The 19,698-nt window shown below is 32.5% G+C and overlaps 2 protein-coding genes across 2 annotated transcripts; both read left to right on the top strand.

Annotated features, from left to right (window-relative positions):
• The first annotated feature begins 9,285 nt into the window (after positions 1-9,285).
• On the top strand, positions 9,286-10,532 carry LOC106329071. The gene is made up of 2 exons (XM_013767651.1): positions 9,286-10,368; positions 10,455-10,532. Exons 1-2 carry the CDS (start codon positions 9,286-9,288, stop codon positions 10,530-10,532), a joined length of 1,161 nt encoding a protein of 386 aa, XP_013623105.1.
• A 6,410-nt stretch (positions 10,533-16,942) lies between these two features.
• LOC106312546 lies at positions 16,943-18,349 on the top strand. The gene is made up of 4 exons (XM_013750110.1): positions 16,943-17,138; positions 17,214-17,319; positions 17,913-17,994; positions 18,081-18,349. The coding sequence occupies exons 1-4, from the start codon at positions 17,054-17,056 to the stop codon at positions 18,117-18,119; spliced, it is 312 nt and encodes a 103-aa protein (XP_013605564.1). The 5' UTR covers positions 16,943-17,053; the 3' UTR covers positions 18,120-18,349.
• Positions 18,350-19,698: the final 1,349 nt, after the last annotated feature.

Consider the following 19,698-nt stretch of genomic DNA (forward strand, 5'->3'; position numbering starts at 1 on the left):
AATAAAAAGCATATGATTAAATAAAACAGTGGCAGTGAATGGTAAATAATGTTGAAACAGAAGAGCACCTCAAAAAAGGACATTTTGTTTTAATAGTATTGATATATTTATGTATTAACAAATCTTAGATAGAAACTTAGGTTGTGACTGTATAGACGCTATAGCGATAATATTTTAGGCGAAAAAGTTTTTACTCTCAGTTCTACTATTATTAAACCAATATGGATTGACTTAGAAAATTATAAAAGATGATAAGGTATTTTTAAAGCCGAGATATATAATTTTATAGAGCTACCAATGAATAGTGAACACAAAATAATACTTATCTAGTGTTATAATTAATTAATTAATTAATTATTAAATACAACATCTAATATTCTTTTATTATAAAATAATACATTTAGACGAAAAATCATTTTTATTTTAATGTTTTTATATCATAAAGTGAAAGAGAGAGAAAAAGAGAAAGGTTGAAAATGGTTTTAATCCTAAAAGATATTATAAACCGTTTGTGCAAACCAATATCATCTTTGTTAGATTTAACATCTAAAATTATATAAAAAAAATCTTTTACTAAAATAAAATTAAAAAAAAACAATAACAGAAGATAGTTTGGCAAAACTAATTTGAATTATATTATTCTAGTAGGCTCCAATACTTATTCATAGATTCATATGTAGTATGTTTAAAATGTTAAAAATTCTTGTTGCTTTCTTCCCATGACACACACTAGAATACTTATTAATGTCCTTTTATTTTCGGAATGCACTACATCGTGAATGTTAACCAAACATTCCTAATATTAAGTTTGTAGAAAGATAATATAGTTAATATATCTCGTATAATTAATTTGGATCATGAAAACGATTTTTCTAATGATTTGGTTAGTCTTTTAATTAAAATAGAATAAAAGTTAACAGTAAATGGAAAATATTAATAGAAAATATATCATCTCTTCCATTTGAATATTTATTCCATCAAAATACTGTTAGAATTTGTAGATATATAGAACAAGAAACTAAACAAAGTTAGTATCGAACTCGTACGTATTTCTTAATTTTCGAAATATAGAAACAAGATTTAGATTAGTTTTTTTTATTTATTTTATTCTTTTTGAAGATTTTAAGTTACTATTTATTTGCGTTTTATAAAGGTTCTTCAAATTTAGGTATAACGTAATACAATTATGACTCGACTCCAGATAAAACATAAATGATTATGCAGCAGCTAGGTCACTATAGTATAGAACTTCTGTTCCCACGTCTTTCTTGGCACTACTAACCTATTGGATTTTTATTTTATTTTTTATTTTTTTTTAAATTATTGTTTTTTTCCCTATACCACACGTTCTACAGGTCGGCACTTTACCCGATATCCGAAGCCGCACCCGAACCAGATCCGAACAGAAATTCAAACCGAAGTAGCAAAATTTTCGAATGGGTATTAAATTAGGAAAAATTGGATATCCAAACCCGAACGGGTAATATCTAAACCCGAATAGATATCTGAAGATAACCCAACATATGTATTATTAACCTTATATTTCTAGTTTACATCTATCATTTTATATAAAATATTTATATTGATAATACACATACTTTAAGTTCATATGATATACATACAATTACGGAGAAAATAATTTGATACTCACTTAAAATGCATGTCAAACTTTTTATTTCAAAAATTAACAAAAAAATTACATCCAAAATTTAAAAACAATAACCAAATTAATGCCTTCTTAGTTTCAAAATATTATTTCCAAATCTATTAATCATTCAATCTATTAAAGATTAAAAAAAATTTAGTTAAGTGAAAGTTATATTTTGAAATACAAGAAATTTGAGAAATTAAAATTTTAATTTTTTTTTACAAAATCTAAATATCCAAATCCGATCCGAAATAACCGAATCCGAACTAAAAATACCCGAACCCAACCCGAAGTACGGAAATACCCGAACGGGTTCTACACCTCTATACTGACCTTATCTAAATATGTTCTATAACTAACGAAATCCAAACCTGAATGAAAAATGTAATAAAACGATCCATAGACTTAGTAAAAGCGTTCACTTTCAATTTCTCGAGTGAGTTTGGGCATGATGTGAACAAAAGCTCAGTTCTTAGGACACCACTCTAACTTGTAAAGCGGCGTCCGCTCAGCTCTAAGCAGGTTTCTCACTGAGTACCTCAGAGGTATTATTATAACCTCAGAAATTTGTATTATAAATAAGTAATTAGCTAGATTTTGATCTGCATTTTTAAAGCGGGGGATTTTTTTCCGATAAAATCTTATTAGAAAGAAATGTAATTTTTTGAAATTATTTTTACTGTGAAAAATGAATCTAATTATATGTATAAATTGTGTTGGTTGCATTTGTTTCATAATGCGGGATAGCTTAATTTTACTTTGATTCGCCAACCAAATTTAAAAGGTTTTACTTCAATGAAATCAGTCATTTTTGTTGTTGCAGTTATATTGCACGATTAAACTAACCTATTGAATCACGTGTGTGTTTATAGTAGTGTTTTTAGTACGCTTTTTCGTTGCAGTAGAATATCTATGTATAAGGTTTTAGGATGTATATTAAGTTTTTGATTAGTGAAAATCGGAAATTAAATATTTTGAGAAAATTATACTAACATATTTCAACTGTATCTTCTATATAAATAAGATATAATTAATTTTAAGAGCCGCTTCTTAATTTTTTTAGTTAAATGTTAAGAGACGGATTCTTATATTCCGCTAAGAACCTCACTCTAAGAACCTCCAATAATCATGCTCTAACCTATTGGATTTTTTTTTTAAAATTATTGCTTTTTTCCCTATACCACGTTCTATAGGTGGGCACTTTACCCGATATCCGAAGCCGCACCCGAACCAGATCCGAAAAACCCGAACAAAAATTCAAACCGAAGTAGCAAAATATCCGAATGGATATTAAATTAGGAAATATTGGATATCCGAACCCTAACGGGTAATATCTAAACCCGAATAGATATCCGAAGATAACCCAACATATGTATAATTAAACTTATATTTCTAGTTTACATTTATCATTTTATATAAAATATTTATATTGATACTACACATACTTTAAGTTCATATGATATACATACAATTACGGAGAAAATAATTTGATACTCACTTAAAATGCATGTTAAACTTTTTATTTCAAGAATTAACAAAAAGTTACATCCAAAATTTAAAAACAATAACCAAATTAATGTCTTTTTAGTTTCAACATGTTATTTCCAAATCTATTAATCATTCAATCTATTAAAAATAAAAAATTAGTTAAGTGAAAGTTATATTTTTAAATACAAGAGATTTGAGAAATGAAATTTTTTTTTTCAAAATCTAAATATCCGAACCCGATCCGAAATAACCGAATCTGAACTAAAAATACCCGAACCCGACCCGAAGTACGGAAATACCCGAACGGGTTCTACATCTCTATACTAAAATACCCGAAAATTCGAAATACCCGATCCAAACCCGAACGGGTATCCGAACATCCACTTCTACCACGTCCACCTCAAAAGTATTTTTCCTTTCTTTATTTTTCAAAGAGAAAGGAACATTATGTACCGGCTGAGTTGGTTAACGATGGTTAATATGACAGGTGGAAACCCGAGTTTCCCAAACTGCTGGTTTCGCCATTTTTATTATTTTTTCCTTTTAATAAAGGCTAAAACCGTAATTTTGAAACCGTCTCCTTCCTTTAGACCTATTATTCTTCTGAACTTAATGTCGACGGCATCCATTTTTTCGTTAATTGAAAAATGGTTAAACCCGGATCTATTAAAGACAGAGATTTAATCTACGGGTGGAGGTACAACCCAAGGATTTACCTTCTCCTCGGCATTCAAATGAACCGAAAGCAATAGCTCATATTCGTGTGGTCAGCAGGGTTCGAACCAGGGTTCGCCGTATTGGGTTTATTCCTCCAAGCGCCACTGGACTATCCCTGCTGGTTGGCATCCATATTTTTCTCACTGACTTAACTCCTCTTCTTCATTTTCTTCTTCTTCTGTCTTTTAGTTTGTAGCAAATAATAATAAATCCATCGAACAACACTGAAATCAATACTATTATGGATCCGAGTTTTGTCCCGAACAGGGGTTACGTAATACAATTATGACTCGACTCGAGATAAAACATAAATGATTATGCAGCAGCTAGGTCACTATAGAACTTTTGTTCCCACGTCTTTCCTGGTACTACTAACCTATTGGATTAAAAAAAAAAAATTATTGCATTTTTCCCTATACCACGTCCACCTCGAAAGCATGTTTTCTTTATTTATTTTTATTCTTTCAAATATATTTTTTTCCATTATTGCGTCACAATTTTCTGTAAGACATTTTCATTGGATTTTTCCCTAGAATGCAATCCACCTAAAGATTAAACCAACCGGTTAAAAAACCGGAAATGGTGTAAAATCTGGATTTTTCCCAAGGATGTATTCCACCTAAAGATTAAACCGAAAGTATTTTTTCCTTTCTCCTAACCCAATGGTATTGATTTAGTGGAACAGTTCATGGTCATTTTTTTTCTAGGGATCCATTATTCTTATTTATGCTAAATAAAATTCACTTATACATTATATATGATCAAATAAAAAAATGACCATGAACTGTAGTATATTACAACAACATCTAAAATTAATCATATTATTCATGACAAATCACTATTAGCAGCGTTGTTTTTTCTTCATGCCCGATATCACTATACTGTAAAAAACAACACCTACAGAATAATACAAGTCTGTATATAACATACCAATATAAAAAATTTAGAATTCAAATCTATGAGATTCTAAAATTCAACTATACCGTTAGGGTCTATCTGTTCATGTATTTTAACTAAATAAATTGAAGCTATAAAATATATTTTTGAATAATTAATATTGATAATATGTCACACTATTATTTTTCAAAAAAATTATATATTTAAATGCACATTTTAAATTGCAGATTTTTACTATTTGGATTTATCGTTTTGGATCTTGACTGTTTCAATTATTTTCAAGTTAAGCAGAAACCAATCGGTGCGTATATCATAGTTAAGATGATTACTTAACTCGTTTCTACCCAGCCTAGAATTATTTTTCCAAATTTTTATTTTCACTTATAAATTTTTCTATTTTGAATAAAAAAGGGATTTATAAAATACCATTAGTAGTCTGCAAATGTAAACAAAACAAGGCGCTAAAAACGTAAAAAATCTATACTCTTAAAAGAGAATGAGTTTTAAAAAATCTACCTATGAAAAGTTGTTGGACTCTTTCATTAGACTTAACTATTTTTTTTGTATCATCTTATATTTCTCTAACTATACAATAATCAATTACCTTATATTTCTCTAACTATAAAATAATCAATGCTCTTATTTATTACTCAACTTACTATGATACACCAAGAATTTATACATAACTCCATTATACGAAAATATCATCTTAGCAAAACGTGTCTCATGAATCCATAACCAAAACGTGACTGATAAGTTTAAATACCAAAACTATATTGTTTCTTGGTGCCACCAACTTTGCAACATTTCACATTATCATTTATTTTTTGACCAAAGGCTTCACTATCATTTTTTCGTTGATCAAAATGTGTTTTTTCAAATAAATATGTTGACCTTTTTGAAATATTTATCTACAAACTTTATACATCATAGCTTCTCTTTGACTAACACTTCTAATAATTTTGACTAGATTTTAAAGGAAGTTATTTTGCATACAGTTTAACAATATATTCTAAATATATTGTTAGATTTTATTTTGTGTACTTCTAAATATATTGTTAGATTTTATTTTGTGTACTTCTAAATATATTGTTAGGATATTTTTGAAAATTTATATTATTAAAAGAAAACCTTTTTAAAAATATATTATTAAAAAAGTGGTTGCATCTATATATAACTCTTTATTTTTTTATCCTACCATTAACTACAATAACTAAAAATAATTTAAATATTTTACATAAATCCTATTATTATTTCTCATTTTGTATGATATACACTTCTCTAATTATTTTTCTCCTTATCATCCAATGTTATTGTTGTTATTCAATAACGTTATATACATCATATATTATGCTCAAAGATGGATATATAATATTTAGATAACAATTATTAAAATTAAAGCATATATCATACAACATATTATACCATGTCATCTAACATTATATAATTCTAAATATTTACAAAATCAAATTTGATAAAAAAACACTTTAGCAAATCATTTGTTAAAACAAAATTATATATATTTATGTTAAATTAATTTTTATAAAAAATATGTATAATAAAAATTGTTTTTCAATATAATTTTAAAAACTATTAAAAAACCCTGCAAATATCTATACAATTAAAAGAGAATCATTCTGAAAAAATCTACGTACACAAATTTGTTGCACATATTCATTACCTATTTATTATTTTTGGTCATACCCTTCTCATTGTTTAACTATACAATATTTCCAATGAAATCATTTCTTACTTCTCATTTTTTAGGAAACTGAATATAAAATGATATTTATAAATATAAAAGTTGAATCCATGAATTCAGTAATGGATTTTTTTTTTTATCAAATTAACTTTCGTAGAATTTTTTTATCGTATTTTTTGAATATGAAAATTTCACAAACCAATATTGCATTCTAATATAATACTACATAATAATATAAATGTCATTATTGAATTCTATATTGTTGTATGAAACATAGGTTTCTAAGACAACCTTTATCATAACATATATATTTATATAAGTTTGTAGACAAGTGTTTGAGCACGATTTATAACATCTGAAATATATTTTTTATACAAACTTACATCAATATGTAGTCATTCTTTTTTACATATAGATTCAGTAATATTCTAAAAGAATGCATTATTGATAAGTGCTAACCTATTTTACCAGCTACAAACTTATATCATGTAAACCCAATTATTGTTAATGAAAATTGATGATGAACTTTAAATAATGTATATACAATGTATATATAATCTTAACTGATTTTTATATAATTTATATATAATCTTACTAGAACTGCAAAATATCCTATATTTATATCAAACTAAATATTTCATATAAAACAACTAATTCAATATAAATTTTAAACACTTTAGTAAATAAAAAAATCATAAATTCAAAAATATATTAGAAGTTTCATTCATCTCTTAAAATATTATTGAAGATTATTTTTTTTCTCTACTAGGCCAACCAAATGTCGGGTCACACTTGATTGCAGGGTTTTTCGAAGTTTGCATGCTTTAAATCAACGAGTTTTCATTAAATCTAAACAGCTTATATAAAAATCATCGTGTTTACCGGTTCGACCACGGGTCCAAACTTGATATAAAAGTATTGTTCTCATTTAATTTTAAATAATTTATTTAAAATAATAGACGCGCTGAGTGTGATCAAACCAGAAAATGTTTTTTTAAAAAATAATCAAACGATTAAAAATATAATTACATTAACTAACTAAATAAAAATAATAATTTTATTTTTTGATAAAATACAATTTTGTAACATAATAATGTAGACTAAAATACTAATTCATATCATATATTTTAATTAACTGAAAAATAACCGCGCTTAAAAGCGCGGATCAAAATCTAGTAACCATCAAAAAACTTAATTTTTCTGAATTAATCCACGTGGAAATACGAAGGTTAGATCAAATGCCAAAAATCTGGAACCACATGATTATTATTATCAAATACTACATATTTGAGTTTCCTTCATGTTACACACGCAACGGAACGAAATGTAGGGCTGACCACAAATACTCGTAACTTTCTTTATATCCGTTACTTGATATGTATTCGCCTCGTTTTTTTAAGTACTCGTCGTTACCAAGTCAAGTATCAAATCATTGAGTTTTGCTACTTGGAAGTACAAGACAAGTAACAAGTATCACAAAAAATGTTACGACTCGCCTTGATATTACTCGTTACTTGTTTTACGACTGAAAAAATGATAACAAAACCATAAAAACCAAAGTTGTAAAGATATACTTCTTTGTTGTAAGAAGTAAACTGTAATTTCATATCGAAATATATGTATTAAGTTCCTTCTTTTTTTTTTATTAGGTGAAAATATTTTATTTATAATAATTATCGTGTTTTTAACAAGTCGAGTAAATAAAATAAACTTTCATAACCTTCTCTCGTAGATTATTATCTATCAAATAATTCTTAAAAACTTGGAAATATATCCGAATAATTAATAAGTACTTGTAATTAATAAGTAATCGAACAAGTCAAGTAACTTGTAAATAACATATTTTTGGACAAGTACTCGTACTCTCGAAATAACAAGTACTCGTTTCCGAACAAGTCAAGTACAAGTCGAAAAATTCATTACTCGTTCAAATCAAGTCAAGTATCAAGTATACGTAAAAAAAAGTAAGTACTCGCCTTGTGCCCACCCCTAATGGAATGGAGTGATGGACCCGGTTTTGGAAATATTATGTATTTTCTTCATTTAAAACTACTATTAGCTAATCTCAAATTTTACTCTAATTATGATTTGAAACTGAAATGAATAGTTCTTACAAAAAAAATATATACGAATATGTGTTGAATGAAATATATTATCAAAAAAAATTAGGAAAGCGAAAAGGAGTAACAACTATTTGGATTTATCCATTTTGTATCCTTATTTTTTTTTTGGTAAAAGAAAAGGTGTTTTCACCTTTTTACCGGGAACCCAAACATTGTAAATAGTCTCTCTCAGCGTGAATTGAACCCGAGTGGCGGAAGTTACAGCCGTAATCTTTTTACCACTGGGCCAACTCGACGTTGGTATTTTTTTTTTTTGTATCCTTATTGTTTCTTAACTATATTGTAAGCATATTAGTTTCTGCTTAACTTGGGGTTCTGGCTTATTAAATCCTCAACTCTCTAATTTCGGCATATTTAATCTCTAACTTTTATTTAAGCACAATAAATATTAAACTCTTTTAAGGAATCCAATTAAATCCTGAAGTTTCTATTTTTTGGCTGAAAAGAGCTTATGTTAACCTAGATTACTACTTCGTCACGTCTCCGTTACGTCGTTCTTCACAGAAAACTCAAATCGTATATCTTTTGGAACCCTCACTCATTGAATTACGCAAACTCACTATGAAAAACAAGAGACAAAAACTGGAGATTAGAAGGTCGACAAAAAGGTAAGCTTCGTTCTCAGCGTATTAATGACGATTCAATTCAATGAGTTGTGTTCTAAAATATTATTTGAATTTTTTTAAATGATATGTATCGGTAGTCTTGCCATGACGGGAGACATCGAAGGTTTAGGTTCTGAAACTCATGGTAGAAACAATGATGGTGAGAATGAAGAAGAGAATTGTGACATGGTTGAAGAAGGTGCATCACAACTAGAAGAATTGTTTGGAGATATTGCACAAGATGATGTAAGTGATGATGATAACAATGGTGATTTATTGGAGGATGATACAATTCCTCATGTTTCTGATTCATCGGAGGATGAGTACGAAGACAATGAGGACATGGTACAATTTCATCCAAATTATATAAATCCAGATGAGCTTCTACATCTAGGAAAAACCTTAAATACTGCAGCAGATTTTAAGTTTGCATTGGTTAAGTATTATTTGAAGACAAAGTATGATGTGAAGCTGTATAAGTCAACGACTAAGAAGCTTGGAGCAATTTGTTCATCAAAAGAGTGTCCATGGAGGGTTTATTGTTCGTTTGAGAAGTCAAGAAACAAGCTGATGATTAAGGTTTATACAGCTGAACATGTTTGCAATAAATCAGGTTACTCAAAGATGCTAAAAGTTCCTGTAATTGCCGAGCTGTTTGAGGAACCTCTTAGACTGAATCCAAAACTTTCACCAAAGGAGATGATGGAGTCTATAAAGGCAGACTACAATCTGAATGTTACACTGTTTCAGTGTGAACATGGAAAGAAAAAAGTGGTCGAACAAAGAAGGAAGATGCATGGAACACAATTTGGTAGACTCTGGGATTATGAGAAAGAAATCCTTGTATCAAATCCAGGGTCCACAATGGACATTGAGACACTTCCAGGTCCAACACAAGTAGAACACAAGTTTTACAGAGTTTATATATGCTATGAAGCACTCAGAGAAGCATGGAAACAGACATGCCGTCGAATAATTGGACTAGATGGTGCTTTTCTAAAGTGGGATATAAAAGGTGAGTTGTTGGCTGCGGTTGGAAGAGATGCAGATAATAGGATTTTCCCTATCGCATGGGCTATAGTTGACATTGAAAACAATGATAACTGGGAATGGTTCATCAAACATATCCAAACTGATTTGGATCTTGGACAAGGAGACAACATGACAATAATATCTGATAAACAAAAGGTTTGTTGTGAAGATTATGAGTATATCTATCTAGTTTTAAAATTTATGTTTGTATTCTGATATTTTTCATGTTGAACTGATCTTAGGGTTTGGTAAATGCTGTGCATAATGAGCTTCCACAAGCTAAGCATCGAATGTGTGCGCGACATATCCTTGCAAACTAAAGAAAAACTAACAAAGATAAAGAGTTGGAGCCTATGTTTTGGAAAATAGCACGAAGCTATACTATAGGAGACTTTGACGACAACCTTGAAGCATTAAAAACCTATAATTCAGGTGCGTATGATTCCCTACAACGCACTGCACCTACTACATGGTCTCGGGCTTTCTTTAGGGAAGATTCTTGTACTATTGACAACTCGAACAACTTGTCTGAATCTTTCAACAAAACCATTAGAGAAGCTCGACGAAAACCATTGCTTGAGATGTTAGAGGACATTAGAAGACAAACTATGGTACGTAACTCTAAACGGTCTAGTGCTGGAAATAGATGGAAGGGGAAATTTACAAAAAAAAGCACAAGCTGAGATTGAAAAGAGTCGAGCTGATTCAAAATATTTAATTTTGTATCAAACCACAAGTGATGAATATGAAGTTGATGATCACGGGACTGGATATCGTGTCGACGTACATTTGAAAACGTGTGGTTGTCGAAAGTGGCAGCTGAAAGGGATCCCTTGTAATCATGCTATGTGTGTTATCATAGGGAAAAAACTAAACCTTGATGACTATGTATCAGAGTATTTTACTACTCATAAATGGCACCAGACATATGCTCAGGGAATGATATTGTTCTAATGTAGAGAATGAAATCAAAGATTATAAGAAACCACTTTTATTAGCTTAAGAAAATCTCTCAAAACTTAAACTCTCACAAGAATCTCTAACTTCAAACTCATAAGTTTATGGCACATCTCACCATCTTCTTATATAGATTCTAAAACTTCATAATCTCTCATAACAATAGAAGTTTTCCTTTTTCTCCTAATCTTAACTTTTTAGTATTGCTTAGTCTCCGAGTTATTTCCATGTTTATCTTCAAGTTTAACTCCAACAATCTCCCTCTTAAACTTGAAGTCCTCATGATTCAAATCTTGAACTCCAACTAACTCTCTCATCTCTTTGAAATTTAATTCTTCCCAATGCTTTGGTTAGAATATCAGCCTTTTGAAGATTTCCAGCAACATGTTCTACCATCACTTGATCATTATCGATGCATTCCCTTATAAAATGATAGCGTTTATGGATATGCTTGCTATGCTCATGGAACACCGGATTCTTTGTTAGAGCGATGGCAAATTTGTTATCTATCCGAATGACTACCTTCTCATTAAGCTTCTCCAATACTTCCGCCAACAATTCTTGTAACCAGATAGCTTGCTTTACGGCTTCAGTGGCTGCCATGAACTCAGCTTCACACGAGGATAAAGCAACTGTTTCTTGCTTTTGAGAGCACCAGGTTATCGGACAATCATTGAGATAGAACATATGACCTGTGGTACTTTTCCCGTCGTCTTCATCTACATTGTGGCTACTGTCGCTATATCCCACCAGTGTTGCTTTGGTTGATCTTCTGAAGTCAAGACCGTATCCGCACATGCCCTTAATGTACCGAAGAATCTGTTTTAATGCGGCCGCATGTGACTCTTTCTGCTGGTGCATATACCTGCTCAAGACACCAACTGAGTAAGAGAGGTCTGGTCGTGTGTGTACAAGATACCGAAGACACCCTATTGTCCGTCGGTATTCCTTCTCATCAACGTTTGGCTCCTCTTGTGCTTTTGAAAGTTTTAAGCCTGCATCCATTGGAAACTGAGTTAAATTGCACCCAGTCATGCCTGTTTGCTCCAATATCTTCTTAGCGTAAGCCTCCTGTTTAATAGTGATGCCGCCATTGTATTGTAGGATCTCCATACCAAGATAGTACGTTAGTAAACCCAAATCGCTCATCTCGAATCTCTTGGACATATTGTCTTTGAACTCGTTTATCAGTTCCATATTCGATCATGTTATTAACAAGTCATCGATGTATACTGCAACGAGAAGTAGCTTTCCGTCCTTCTTCTTTCTATGTAGTGAGGGTTCCTTGGAGCATTTGGCGAAATTCAACTCTTCTAGTGCTTTGTTCAGCTTCTCATTTCATGCTCTAGGAGCTTGTTTTAATCCGAATATAGCCTTTCTTAGTTTATACACTTTCTCCTCGCTCCCTTTGTTCTCATATCCTTCAGGTTGACTAACATACACATCTTCTTTTAAGTCCCCATTCAAGAAAGTTGTCTTGACGTCGAGATGGTGCACTTCCCAACCATTGGATGCCGCCAACCCTATAATGAACCGTACGGTTTCAATTCTTGCTACTGGAGCAAAGACTTCTTCATAATCTATACTGTGTCTTTGAATGTATCCTTTAGCAACCAACCTAGACTTGTGCTTGTTTATGCTTCCATCGGAGTTTCTTTTGATCTTAAAAATCCACTTGAGTCATATTGCTTTTGCGCCTGGAGGGAGATCAACCAAGTCCCATGTCTTGTTTCTGATTATAGAGGTGATCTCCTCGTCACAAGCATCTCTCCATACCTTTTCTTCCTTAGCCTCCACAAAATCATAAGGTTCATCATTCAATAACAACAATAATCGTTCTCCTTCGACTTCTGATAGATACACATAGTCTTCTAGGTAACCAGGCGGTTTGCGCACCCTCGTTGATCTTCTCAAATTTCATTGAGTTTGCTCTGCATCGATATTAGGTGGCAAAACAGAGTATTGTTGTTCGTTGAGTGTTTCATCGTTCTCCTTGTGTTGATCACTGTCGTGATCAGCCTCCTCTTCATTCTCTTGTAATCCATTGTTTCCATGAGTTCCAAAGCTTATTTCGAACATACCAGGGTCGGTCTCGACGTCATTGGAAGAGTTACTCCAAACCCAACTCTTGCTTTCGTCGAACACAACGTCTCTACTCACTACCAACCTCCGGTTTATGGGATCAAAGAGTCTATATGCTTTAGAGCCTGGTTCCGTTCCCAAGTGAACAAGCATTCTTGTTCTATCATCCAATTTTCTTAAGAATGGTCTATCAACTTTGGCATACCCGATGCATCCAAACACTCTAATATGCTCGATGTTTAGCCTCCGTCCTTTAAGTGTTTCGTATGGTGTCTGTGTTTTTAGTACTCTTGTTGACACTCGGTTGATAAGATAAGTAGAATGTTTAACTCCTTCCCCCCATAGAAAATTTGGAACATTCATATGTTTCATTATGCTCCTAGTCATCTCGAGAAGGGTTCTGTTTCGACGCTCTACTACTCCATTCTGCTGCGGTGAGTATGGAGCAGTAGGATGTCGAGTTATCCCTGAGCTCTCACAGAATGCCTTGAATTCGTTTGAAGTGAATTCACCACCTCTGTCAGTTCGTAGAACTTTGATCGCCTTCTTAGTCTCTCCTTCAACCACAGCTTTGAATACTTTGAATTTCTCGAAAGCCTCACTTTTCTCTTTTAACAATATCGACCACATGTATCTTGAGTAGTAATCGATGAGAACAAAGATGTATCTATTATTTCCAGCAGTAGGTGGTGATATCGGACCACATAAGTCGCCATGGATAAGCTCGAGTGCTTCAGAGGCTCGATATGTCATTGCACTAGGAAACGGGTTCCTGGTTTGTTTCCCAATAAAGCATGAAGCACATGTTTCACTTTCAATGCTCAGAGACGGTAGTCCTATCACTAGTTGCTCTTTGATCATGGCTTTCATTGAGGTTTCTCCTATATGTCCCAACCGTGCATGCCATCGAGTTGAGTCTGATAGAGTCGTTAGTTGTAGGAACTTGGTGTCGATAATATCCATCAGAACTTTGTACAATTGATTTCTTGCTCTCTTGGCTTGCACGATAAGTCTACCTTCTTTATCATGAAGCGTTAAGGTCTCTTCTTTCATGCGGACTTCACAGCCCGACTCTGTGGCCTTTCCGAGACTGATGATATTGCTTTTGAGCTCGGGTATAAAATAGACATCTGCTAGTATCTTCTTCTCACCGCTCGGACTGATGAACAATATTGCACCTTTTCCTTTTATGTCGATCCTTGATTCATCTCCGAAATGCACCTTCCCTGTTACTGTCTCATCAATTGTTTTAAAGTAATCTCATCTTCCCGTCATGTGGTTGCTAGCGCCGTTATCTAGGTACCAAACTCTGTTATTATCAAAATTGCTCTCAAACTCCTTTGGATTTACATTCTTCTCATTGAGATAGACGACTTCGTGCATTAATAGCTTGTCTGCCTCTTGAGTATCATCAACTTTGTGCCCGTTCTCGTATGCTTCTTGTAGTTTTAATATTATGTCGGGACAACTAGAGGCAAAGTGCCCATTCTTATCGCAACGGAAGCACGTGATCTTTGATATATCGAACTCTTGGTACATTCTTCCACGACCTCGGCCTCTGCCGTAGTAGCCTCTTCCTCGTCCTCTGTTTTTGTAATCCCCATTGTAGTTTCGACCAGACTGCGATTGATGCTCCGAGTTTACATACATTAATTTGTTCTGCTCGATGGGACTTTCTTCTTCTTCTTCTTTGATCCACTCCTCATAAGCCTTTAACCGCCCAATAATATCCTCAAAACTAGTGGTCTTGATATCAAGCAATTGTTCAAGGGACGCCACCAAGTGTATATACTTCTCTCTCGGAAGGCTTTTGAGAAACTGCTTGACTACTTTTGACTCCTCTATAGTTTCACCCAGGGCTGCAGATTTTGAAGTTATTTCGGATAACTTGCCAACGAAGTCATCGATTGATTCCGTCTCCTTCATCTTTAACCGATCAAATTCTGCCATTAGAGTCTGCAACCTAGCTTCTCGAACTCTTTTTGCTCCTAGATGTCGTCCTTTGATTGCCTCCCATACTTTCTTCGCGGTGTCCAGCTCTCCAACTTGTAGTACGAGTGCCTCTGGAATAGAAGTGAAAAGTAGTCCCATGGCCATATCGTTTTTGTCTCTCAACTTCTACGATCTCCCAAACTTTATGAACCTTCAAAAGATTCTTCATTTGAATTGCCCAGAATGTGTAGTTAGTTGTGTTTAACATTGGACAAGATATCAAAGAGGTTCCTTCTTTAGGTTTTGCGGTAACCGTAGTAATATCACCCATCTCTCACGATTTACGAGCTCCGATACCAATTATTGTTCTAATGTAGAAAATGAAATCAAAGATTATAAGAAACCACTTTTATTAGCTTAAAAAAATATCTCAAAACTTAAGCTCTCACAAGAATCTCTAACTTCAAACTCATAAGTTCATGGCACATCTCACCATCTTCTTATATTGATTCTAAAACTTCCTAATCTCTCATAACAATAGAAGTTTTCATTTTTCTCCTAATCTTAACTTTTTAGTATTGCTTAGTCTCCAAGTTATTTCCATGTTTATCTTCAAGTTTAACTCTAACAAATGAGAGTTGTACAAGGAATGAAGTTGTGGCCACGTTTAAACAGACTCCCTATTATACCACCAGACCCAAGACCAAAATGAGGAAGAAAAAAGAATCATAACAGACGTAAAGAACCTCACGAAGATACATCAAAAAAGGGAAGAATGGCAGGTGATGGTAGGACAATGACATGTTCACATTGTAAGCAAGAGGGACACAACAAAACGACGTTTTCTAATCCTCCTATGGTGGTAGAAAAACGTCCTCGAGGTCGACCAAAAAAGAATCTACAACAGGTTCGTATATATGATTTAGCTATAAGTTATTTTATTTCTAGATTTGCTTATCTTGGTTTATGTTCTCTTGATTATCTTTCTTATGGTTTATATATATAATATTTGTTCTTATAGGCCGAAGAGATGTTGCAGAGATATGGATAGACTAATCAGAGAGATCTGATTAAAGTCTTTGTTTCTTTTTATTCTTTGAATGGTTGTGATGTTGTTTGGATTTTTTCACGATCTTGTTTGACCATGCTTAGAATTTTGTTCTTTTTGAATAATTTTGTTCTTCTTGATGTTGAACTTATGATATACTAGCTTTTAAGAACAGAGCCATCATCATCGTGACTCCATAAGAACCTTAGTTGTGTTGTCTCATCTTCTACAAGTTTTCACTTTATTCTTTGTTCTAAATTAATCTGCAACTCAATTGTGTTATCTCTTGTGTTACGTATTTAATATTAAGCAGAAAACAAAATAGATCTTCAATCTCCTTGGCTACTATTTCTTCCAGCAAACTAAACTAGTATTTTTCTTAGTTGACCAACAAAAGTTTAAACTAAACTTATATGCATATTCTATAGCGTAATCTAAAATTAAATTTGTTATCCTATCATTGTTCCTCAAATTTGATCAGTTGATTGTGGATTATGGATCGGTGTGAAAAGATTTAGGGTGAAACTTAAGGTTGGTAAAAAGACGACAAGAAAACAGCGTTAGACCATGATTATAAGGGTTTTTACGAGGGGTTTTAGTGTTAAAAGAGGGATTTAGTTAAATCAAAACAAAAATAAAAGTCTGTTACCGATTCTTAAGGAAGATAAGAGGATTTTTACCCCACCTGTCAGCTTCCCATTGCAAATACATTTATTTTTCATTTTTTCATTTTTCTTCTTTTTTTTTTCTTTTTCTTTTGTTTCTCTCGTCTTCTCCGACGACGATGAGAAGCAACCGCTGCAATTTGTACTTTCTGAACGCATGTTCGCTCCGACTAAGGTCTCTGATTACATCCGTTACGATCTCAAAGAAATCATTAAACCCTTCAAACGCAGCTCCAATCGAAGTAATTACTCCTTTCAATTCAACCCTTCTTCGATGTTTCCTAAAATTGACGCACTTCTTCTTCTTTTTCGTTAAGGTCTAGAAGACGATATCGATAAAATCTCTGCTCAGGAACAGAAAGTCTTCACCTTTCAATCCCTAGTCTCCGCTACCAAAGATTCCAGTAACCTGCTCAGGAATTAGTAGTAATCCATCGATGTCATAAGCTGTATATTTGCTTTTGAAGTTGTTTTGTTTGTTTGTGCTATCGATGCTAGGGTTACTTCTACTTGGGTTCCTCTGTTTCTTGGTTATGTTCTGTTATGTGTTCTGTTCTGTTCTGTTGTGTTTTTTCTCTTCTTATTATTGTTTATGATGTAACGATTACCAAGTAGTTGAAAATTGTGAAGATGTTTGGGCAGAGATTGGGCTAGGTTTGACTGGATTTGGGTGTCTTCTTTACATTCCTGGGAGTCATCGCCATGGGAAATGTATGTATACTTACATACTGTTGTTGTGGTCTTAGTAAAGCCTTGAAATGTTATATGTAATGTTATGTGATCATCTATCTGATTGAAACAGATACTCTTCTTAGCTGGTGTCACTTTGACCATTGGAATTCAACCAGCCATCCAATTCTTTACAAAACGGCGCAACTTTAAGGTTCTTTCTCTCTAACCCCTTTTTGTTTTCAATCTGATCCCACAATAACTCACTGTTTTGTGGCTTTGTGTTTTTTTTTGTTTTGGTTTCTTTTTATTTGACGTCTTTTCATCATTCTTTTGTCATGTTTAAGTGGTTTCTGGCCTACCTTCGCTGTCTTCCTTCAAAGTATACTTGTACTAGGCTGGCTTTTGCAGCATCCATACATCAGATCGGTACATTTCATTGCTTTCATCTGAACTCTCAGCCTTCTAAACATAAACATATGTGCATGATTTACTTTCCATTGAAATTGTATCAGCTGCTTGATCGCTACCGTGGAAGGTGTGTTCCTGTCTAATCCTCTCTTTGCACACAAGTACATATCCTGTAAACGACTGTCGATACCGTACGTAGGTACATATTTATATACCACTCTAGAAACTCATCATTAGTACGTTGTAAATGGTTCTTGTAATTGGGTTTGTGAATAATACTTTCATGTAGTCAGATTGTCTCATTCTCCAACCACGAATTCCTGTTGAACATTCTAACCTCATTGTTCATAGTGACTCAGATTGTCTCACTCTCCAACCAGGCATTTGGTTAGTCTTCTTCTCCTTGCTATGACCATTACGTTCTTGGTTGGATGTCTTATCCTTCTCTCATCGTCTCATTCTCTCCTTCTCCTTTCAACAAAGTAGTCACAAGGCATTTTACTCTTCTTTTCTCATTCTCTCATTTTAATCACAAAGCATATTAATCACAAGTTGAATTTTTTTTTTCAAGAAACTCAAATTAAGAAACTACCATTGTAACACAATAATTAGGTAATTCTTAACTAGGGTCCTTAGCTAAAATTTAATAATTAAATAAACATTAAAGTGTACTTAAGAAACCTTATGAGATTCTAGGGATAATCATGCTCTTAGTGATGGAGTCGTAGCTTATATTAACATAAACTCTTTCAAAAAATAGAAACTTCACGATTTTGTTGGATTCTTTTAAAGAGTTTGATATTTATTAGGGATAATTTGCAAAATACCCTATTTAGGATTTGAAATTTGATAATTGCATTTTCTATTTTACTTTTTGAAAAATACACTTCTTTAATTATGAATTGACTTTTTTACCCAAGATATTTCAATAATTAAGATATTAATTTGAAATTAATATATAAATTCAGAATTAATAAAAATAATAACATTAAAATTATTTTGTTTAAGATAAATATATGTGTTGAGATAAATATATTATTTTATCATTTAAATTTTATAATAACAAAGATGAATATGTGAATTATGATTTGTTTTTACTTTATCATGAAGTTTATACAGATTTCCCTTTATTTTATTTTCTTCAACTTATATAAACAAGTCAAGTCATGTATATAGCTGAGCATAACTACTTTCTAGAGAACCTAATACCTCTGTCCGAGCATCTTCCCTAGCTTTCCATATCTTCCAATATTTTGAATCAAGACTATATCTCTTTTTCATAGTACTGGAAATCAACTCTGGTTTCATATTTAGATCTGAATTTCTAAAGTTTTGCAAAAGAAGCTTACTTATAACTTTGGAAGAAGCTCTCGGTCCACCAGTGTTTCTAGAAAAACATGTATGCTTGTCGATGTACTTTGTTACCCAGAAAACTCGCTTGTCGGATTAGTCTTGGCAGCTCTAACCATACAGTTGCAGCTTGTATCTGCACATTTGACAACTAACAACTTCTTGTCTGACTTGCTGACAACAATTCTGAATTTGCGTTCAATCGAAAGCATTTGTATACTCCAAGACAGCTCTGATTTATTTTTGAACCATTGACCCTTTTTAATGACCTTTGCATCATGAAAATTAGAAACTTCCACTTCTGGTTCTTGATTACTCTCCTTACTATCAACATTCTTATTCTTATTTCCATGCCCTTTTCCATCAACGGCA

Source organism: Brassica oleracea, chromosome C1, assembly GCF_000695525.1.
Source record: "Brassica oleracea var. oleracea cultivar TO1000 chromosome C1, BOL, whole genome shotgun sequence".
Taxonomy (NCBI): Eukaryota; Viridiplantae; Streptophyta; class Magnoliopsida; order Brassicales; family Brassicaceae; genus Brassica; species Brassica oleracea.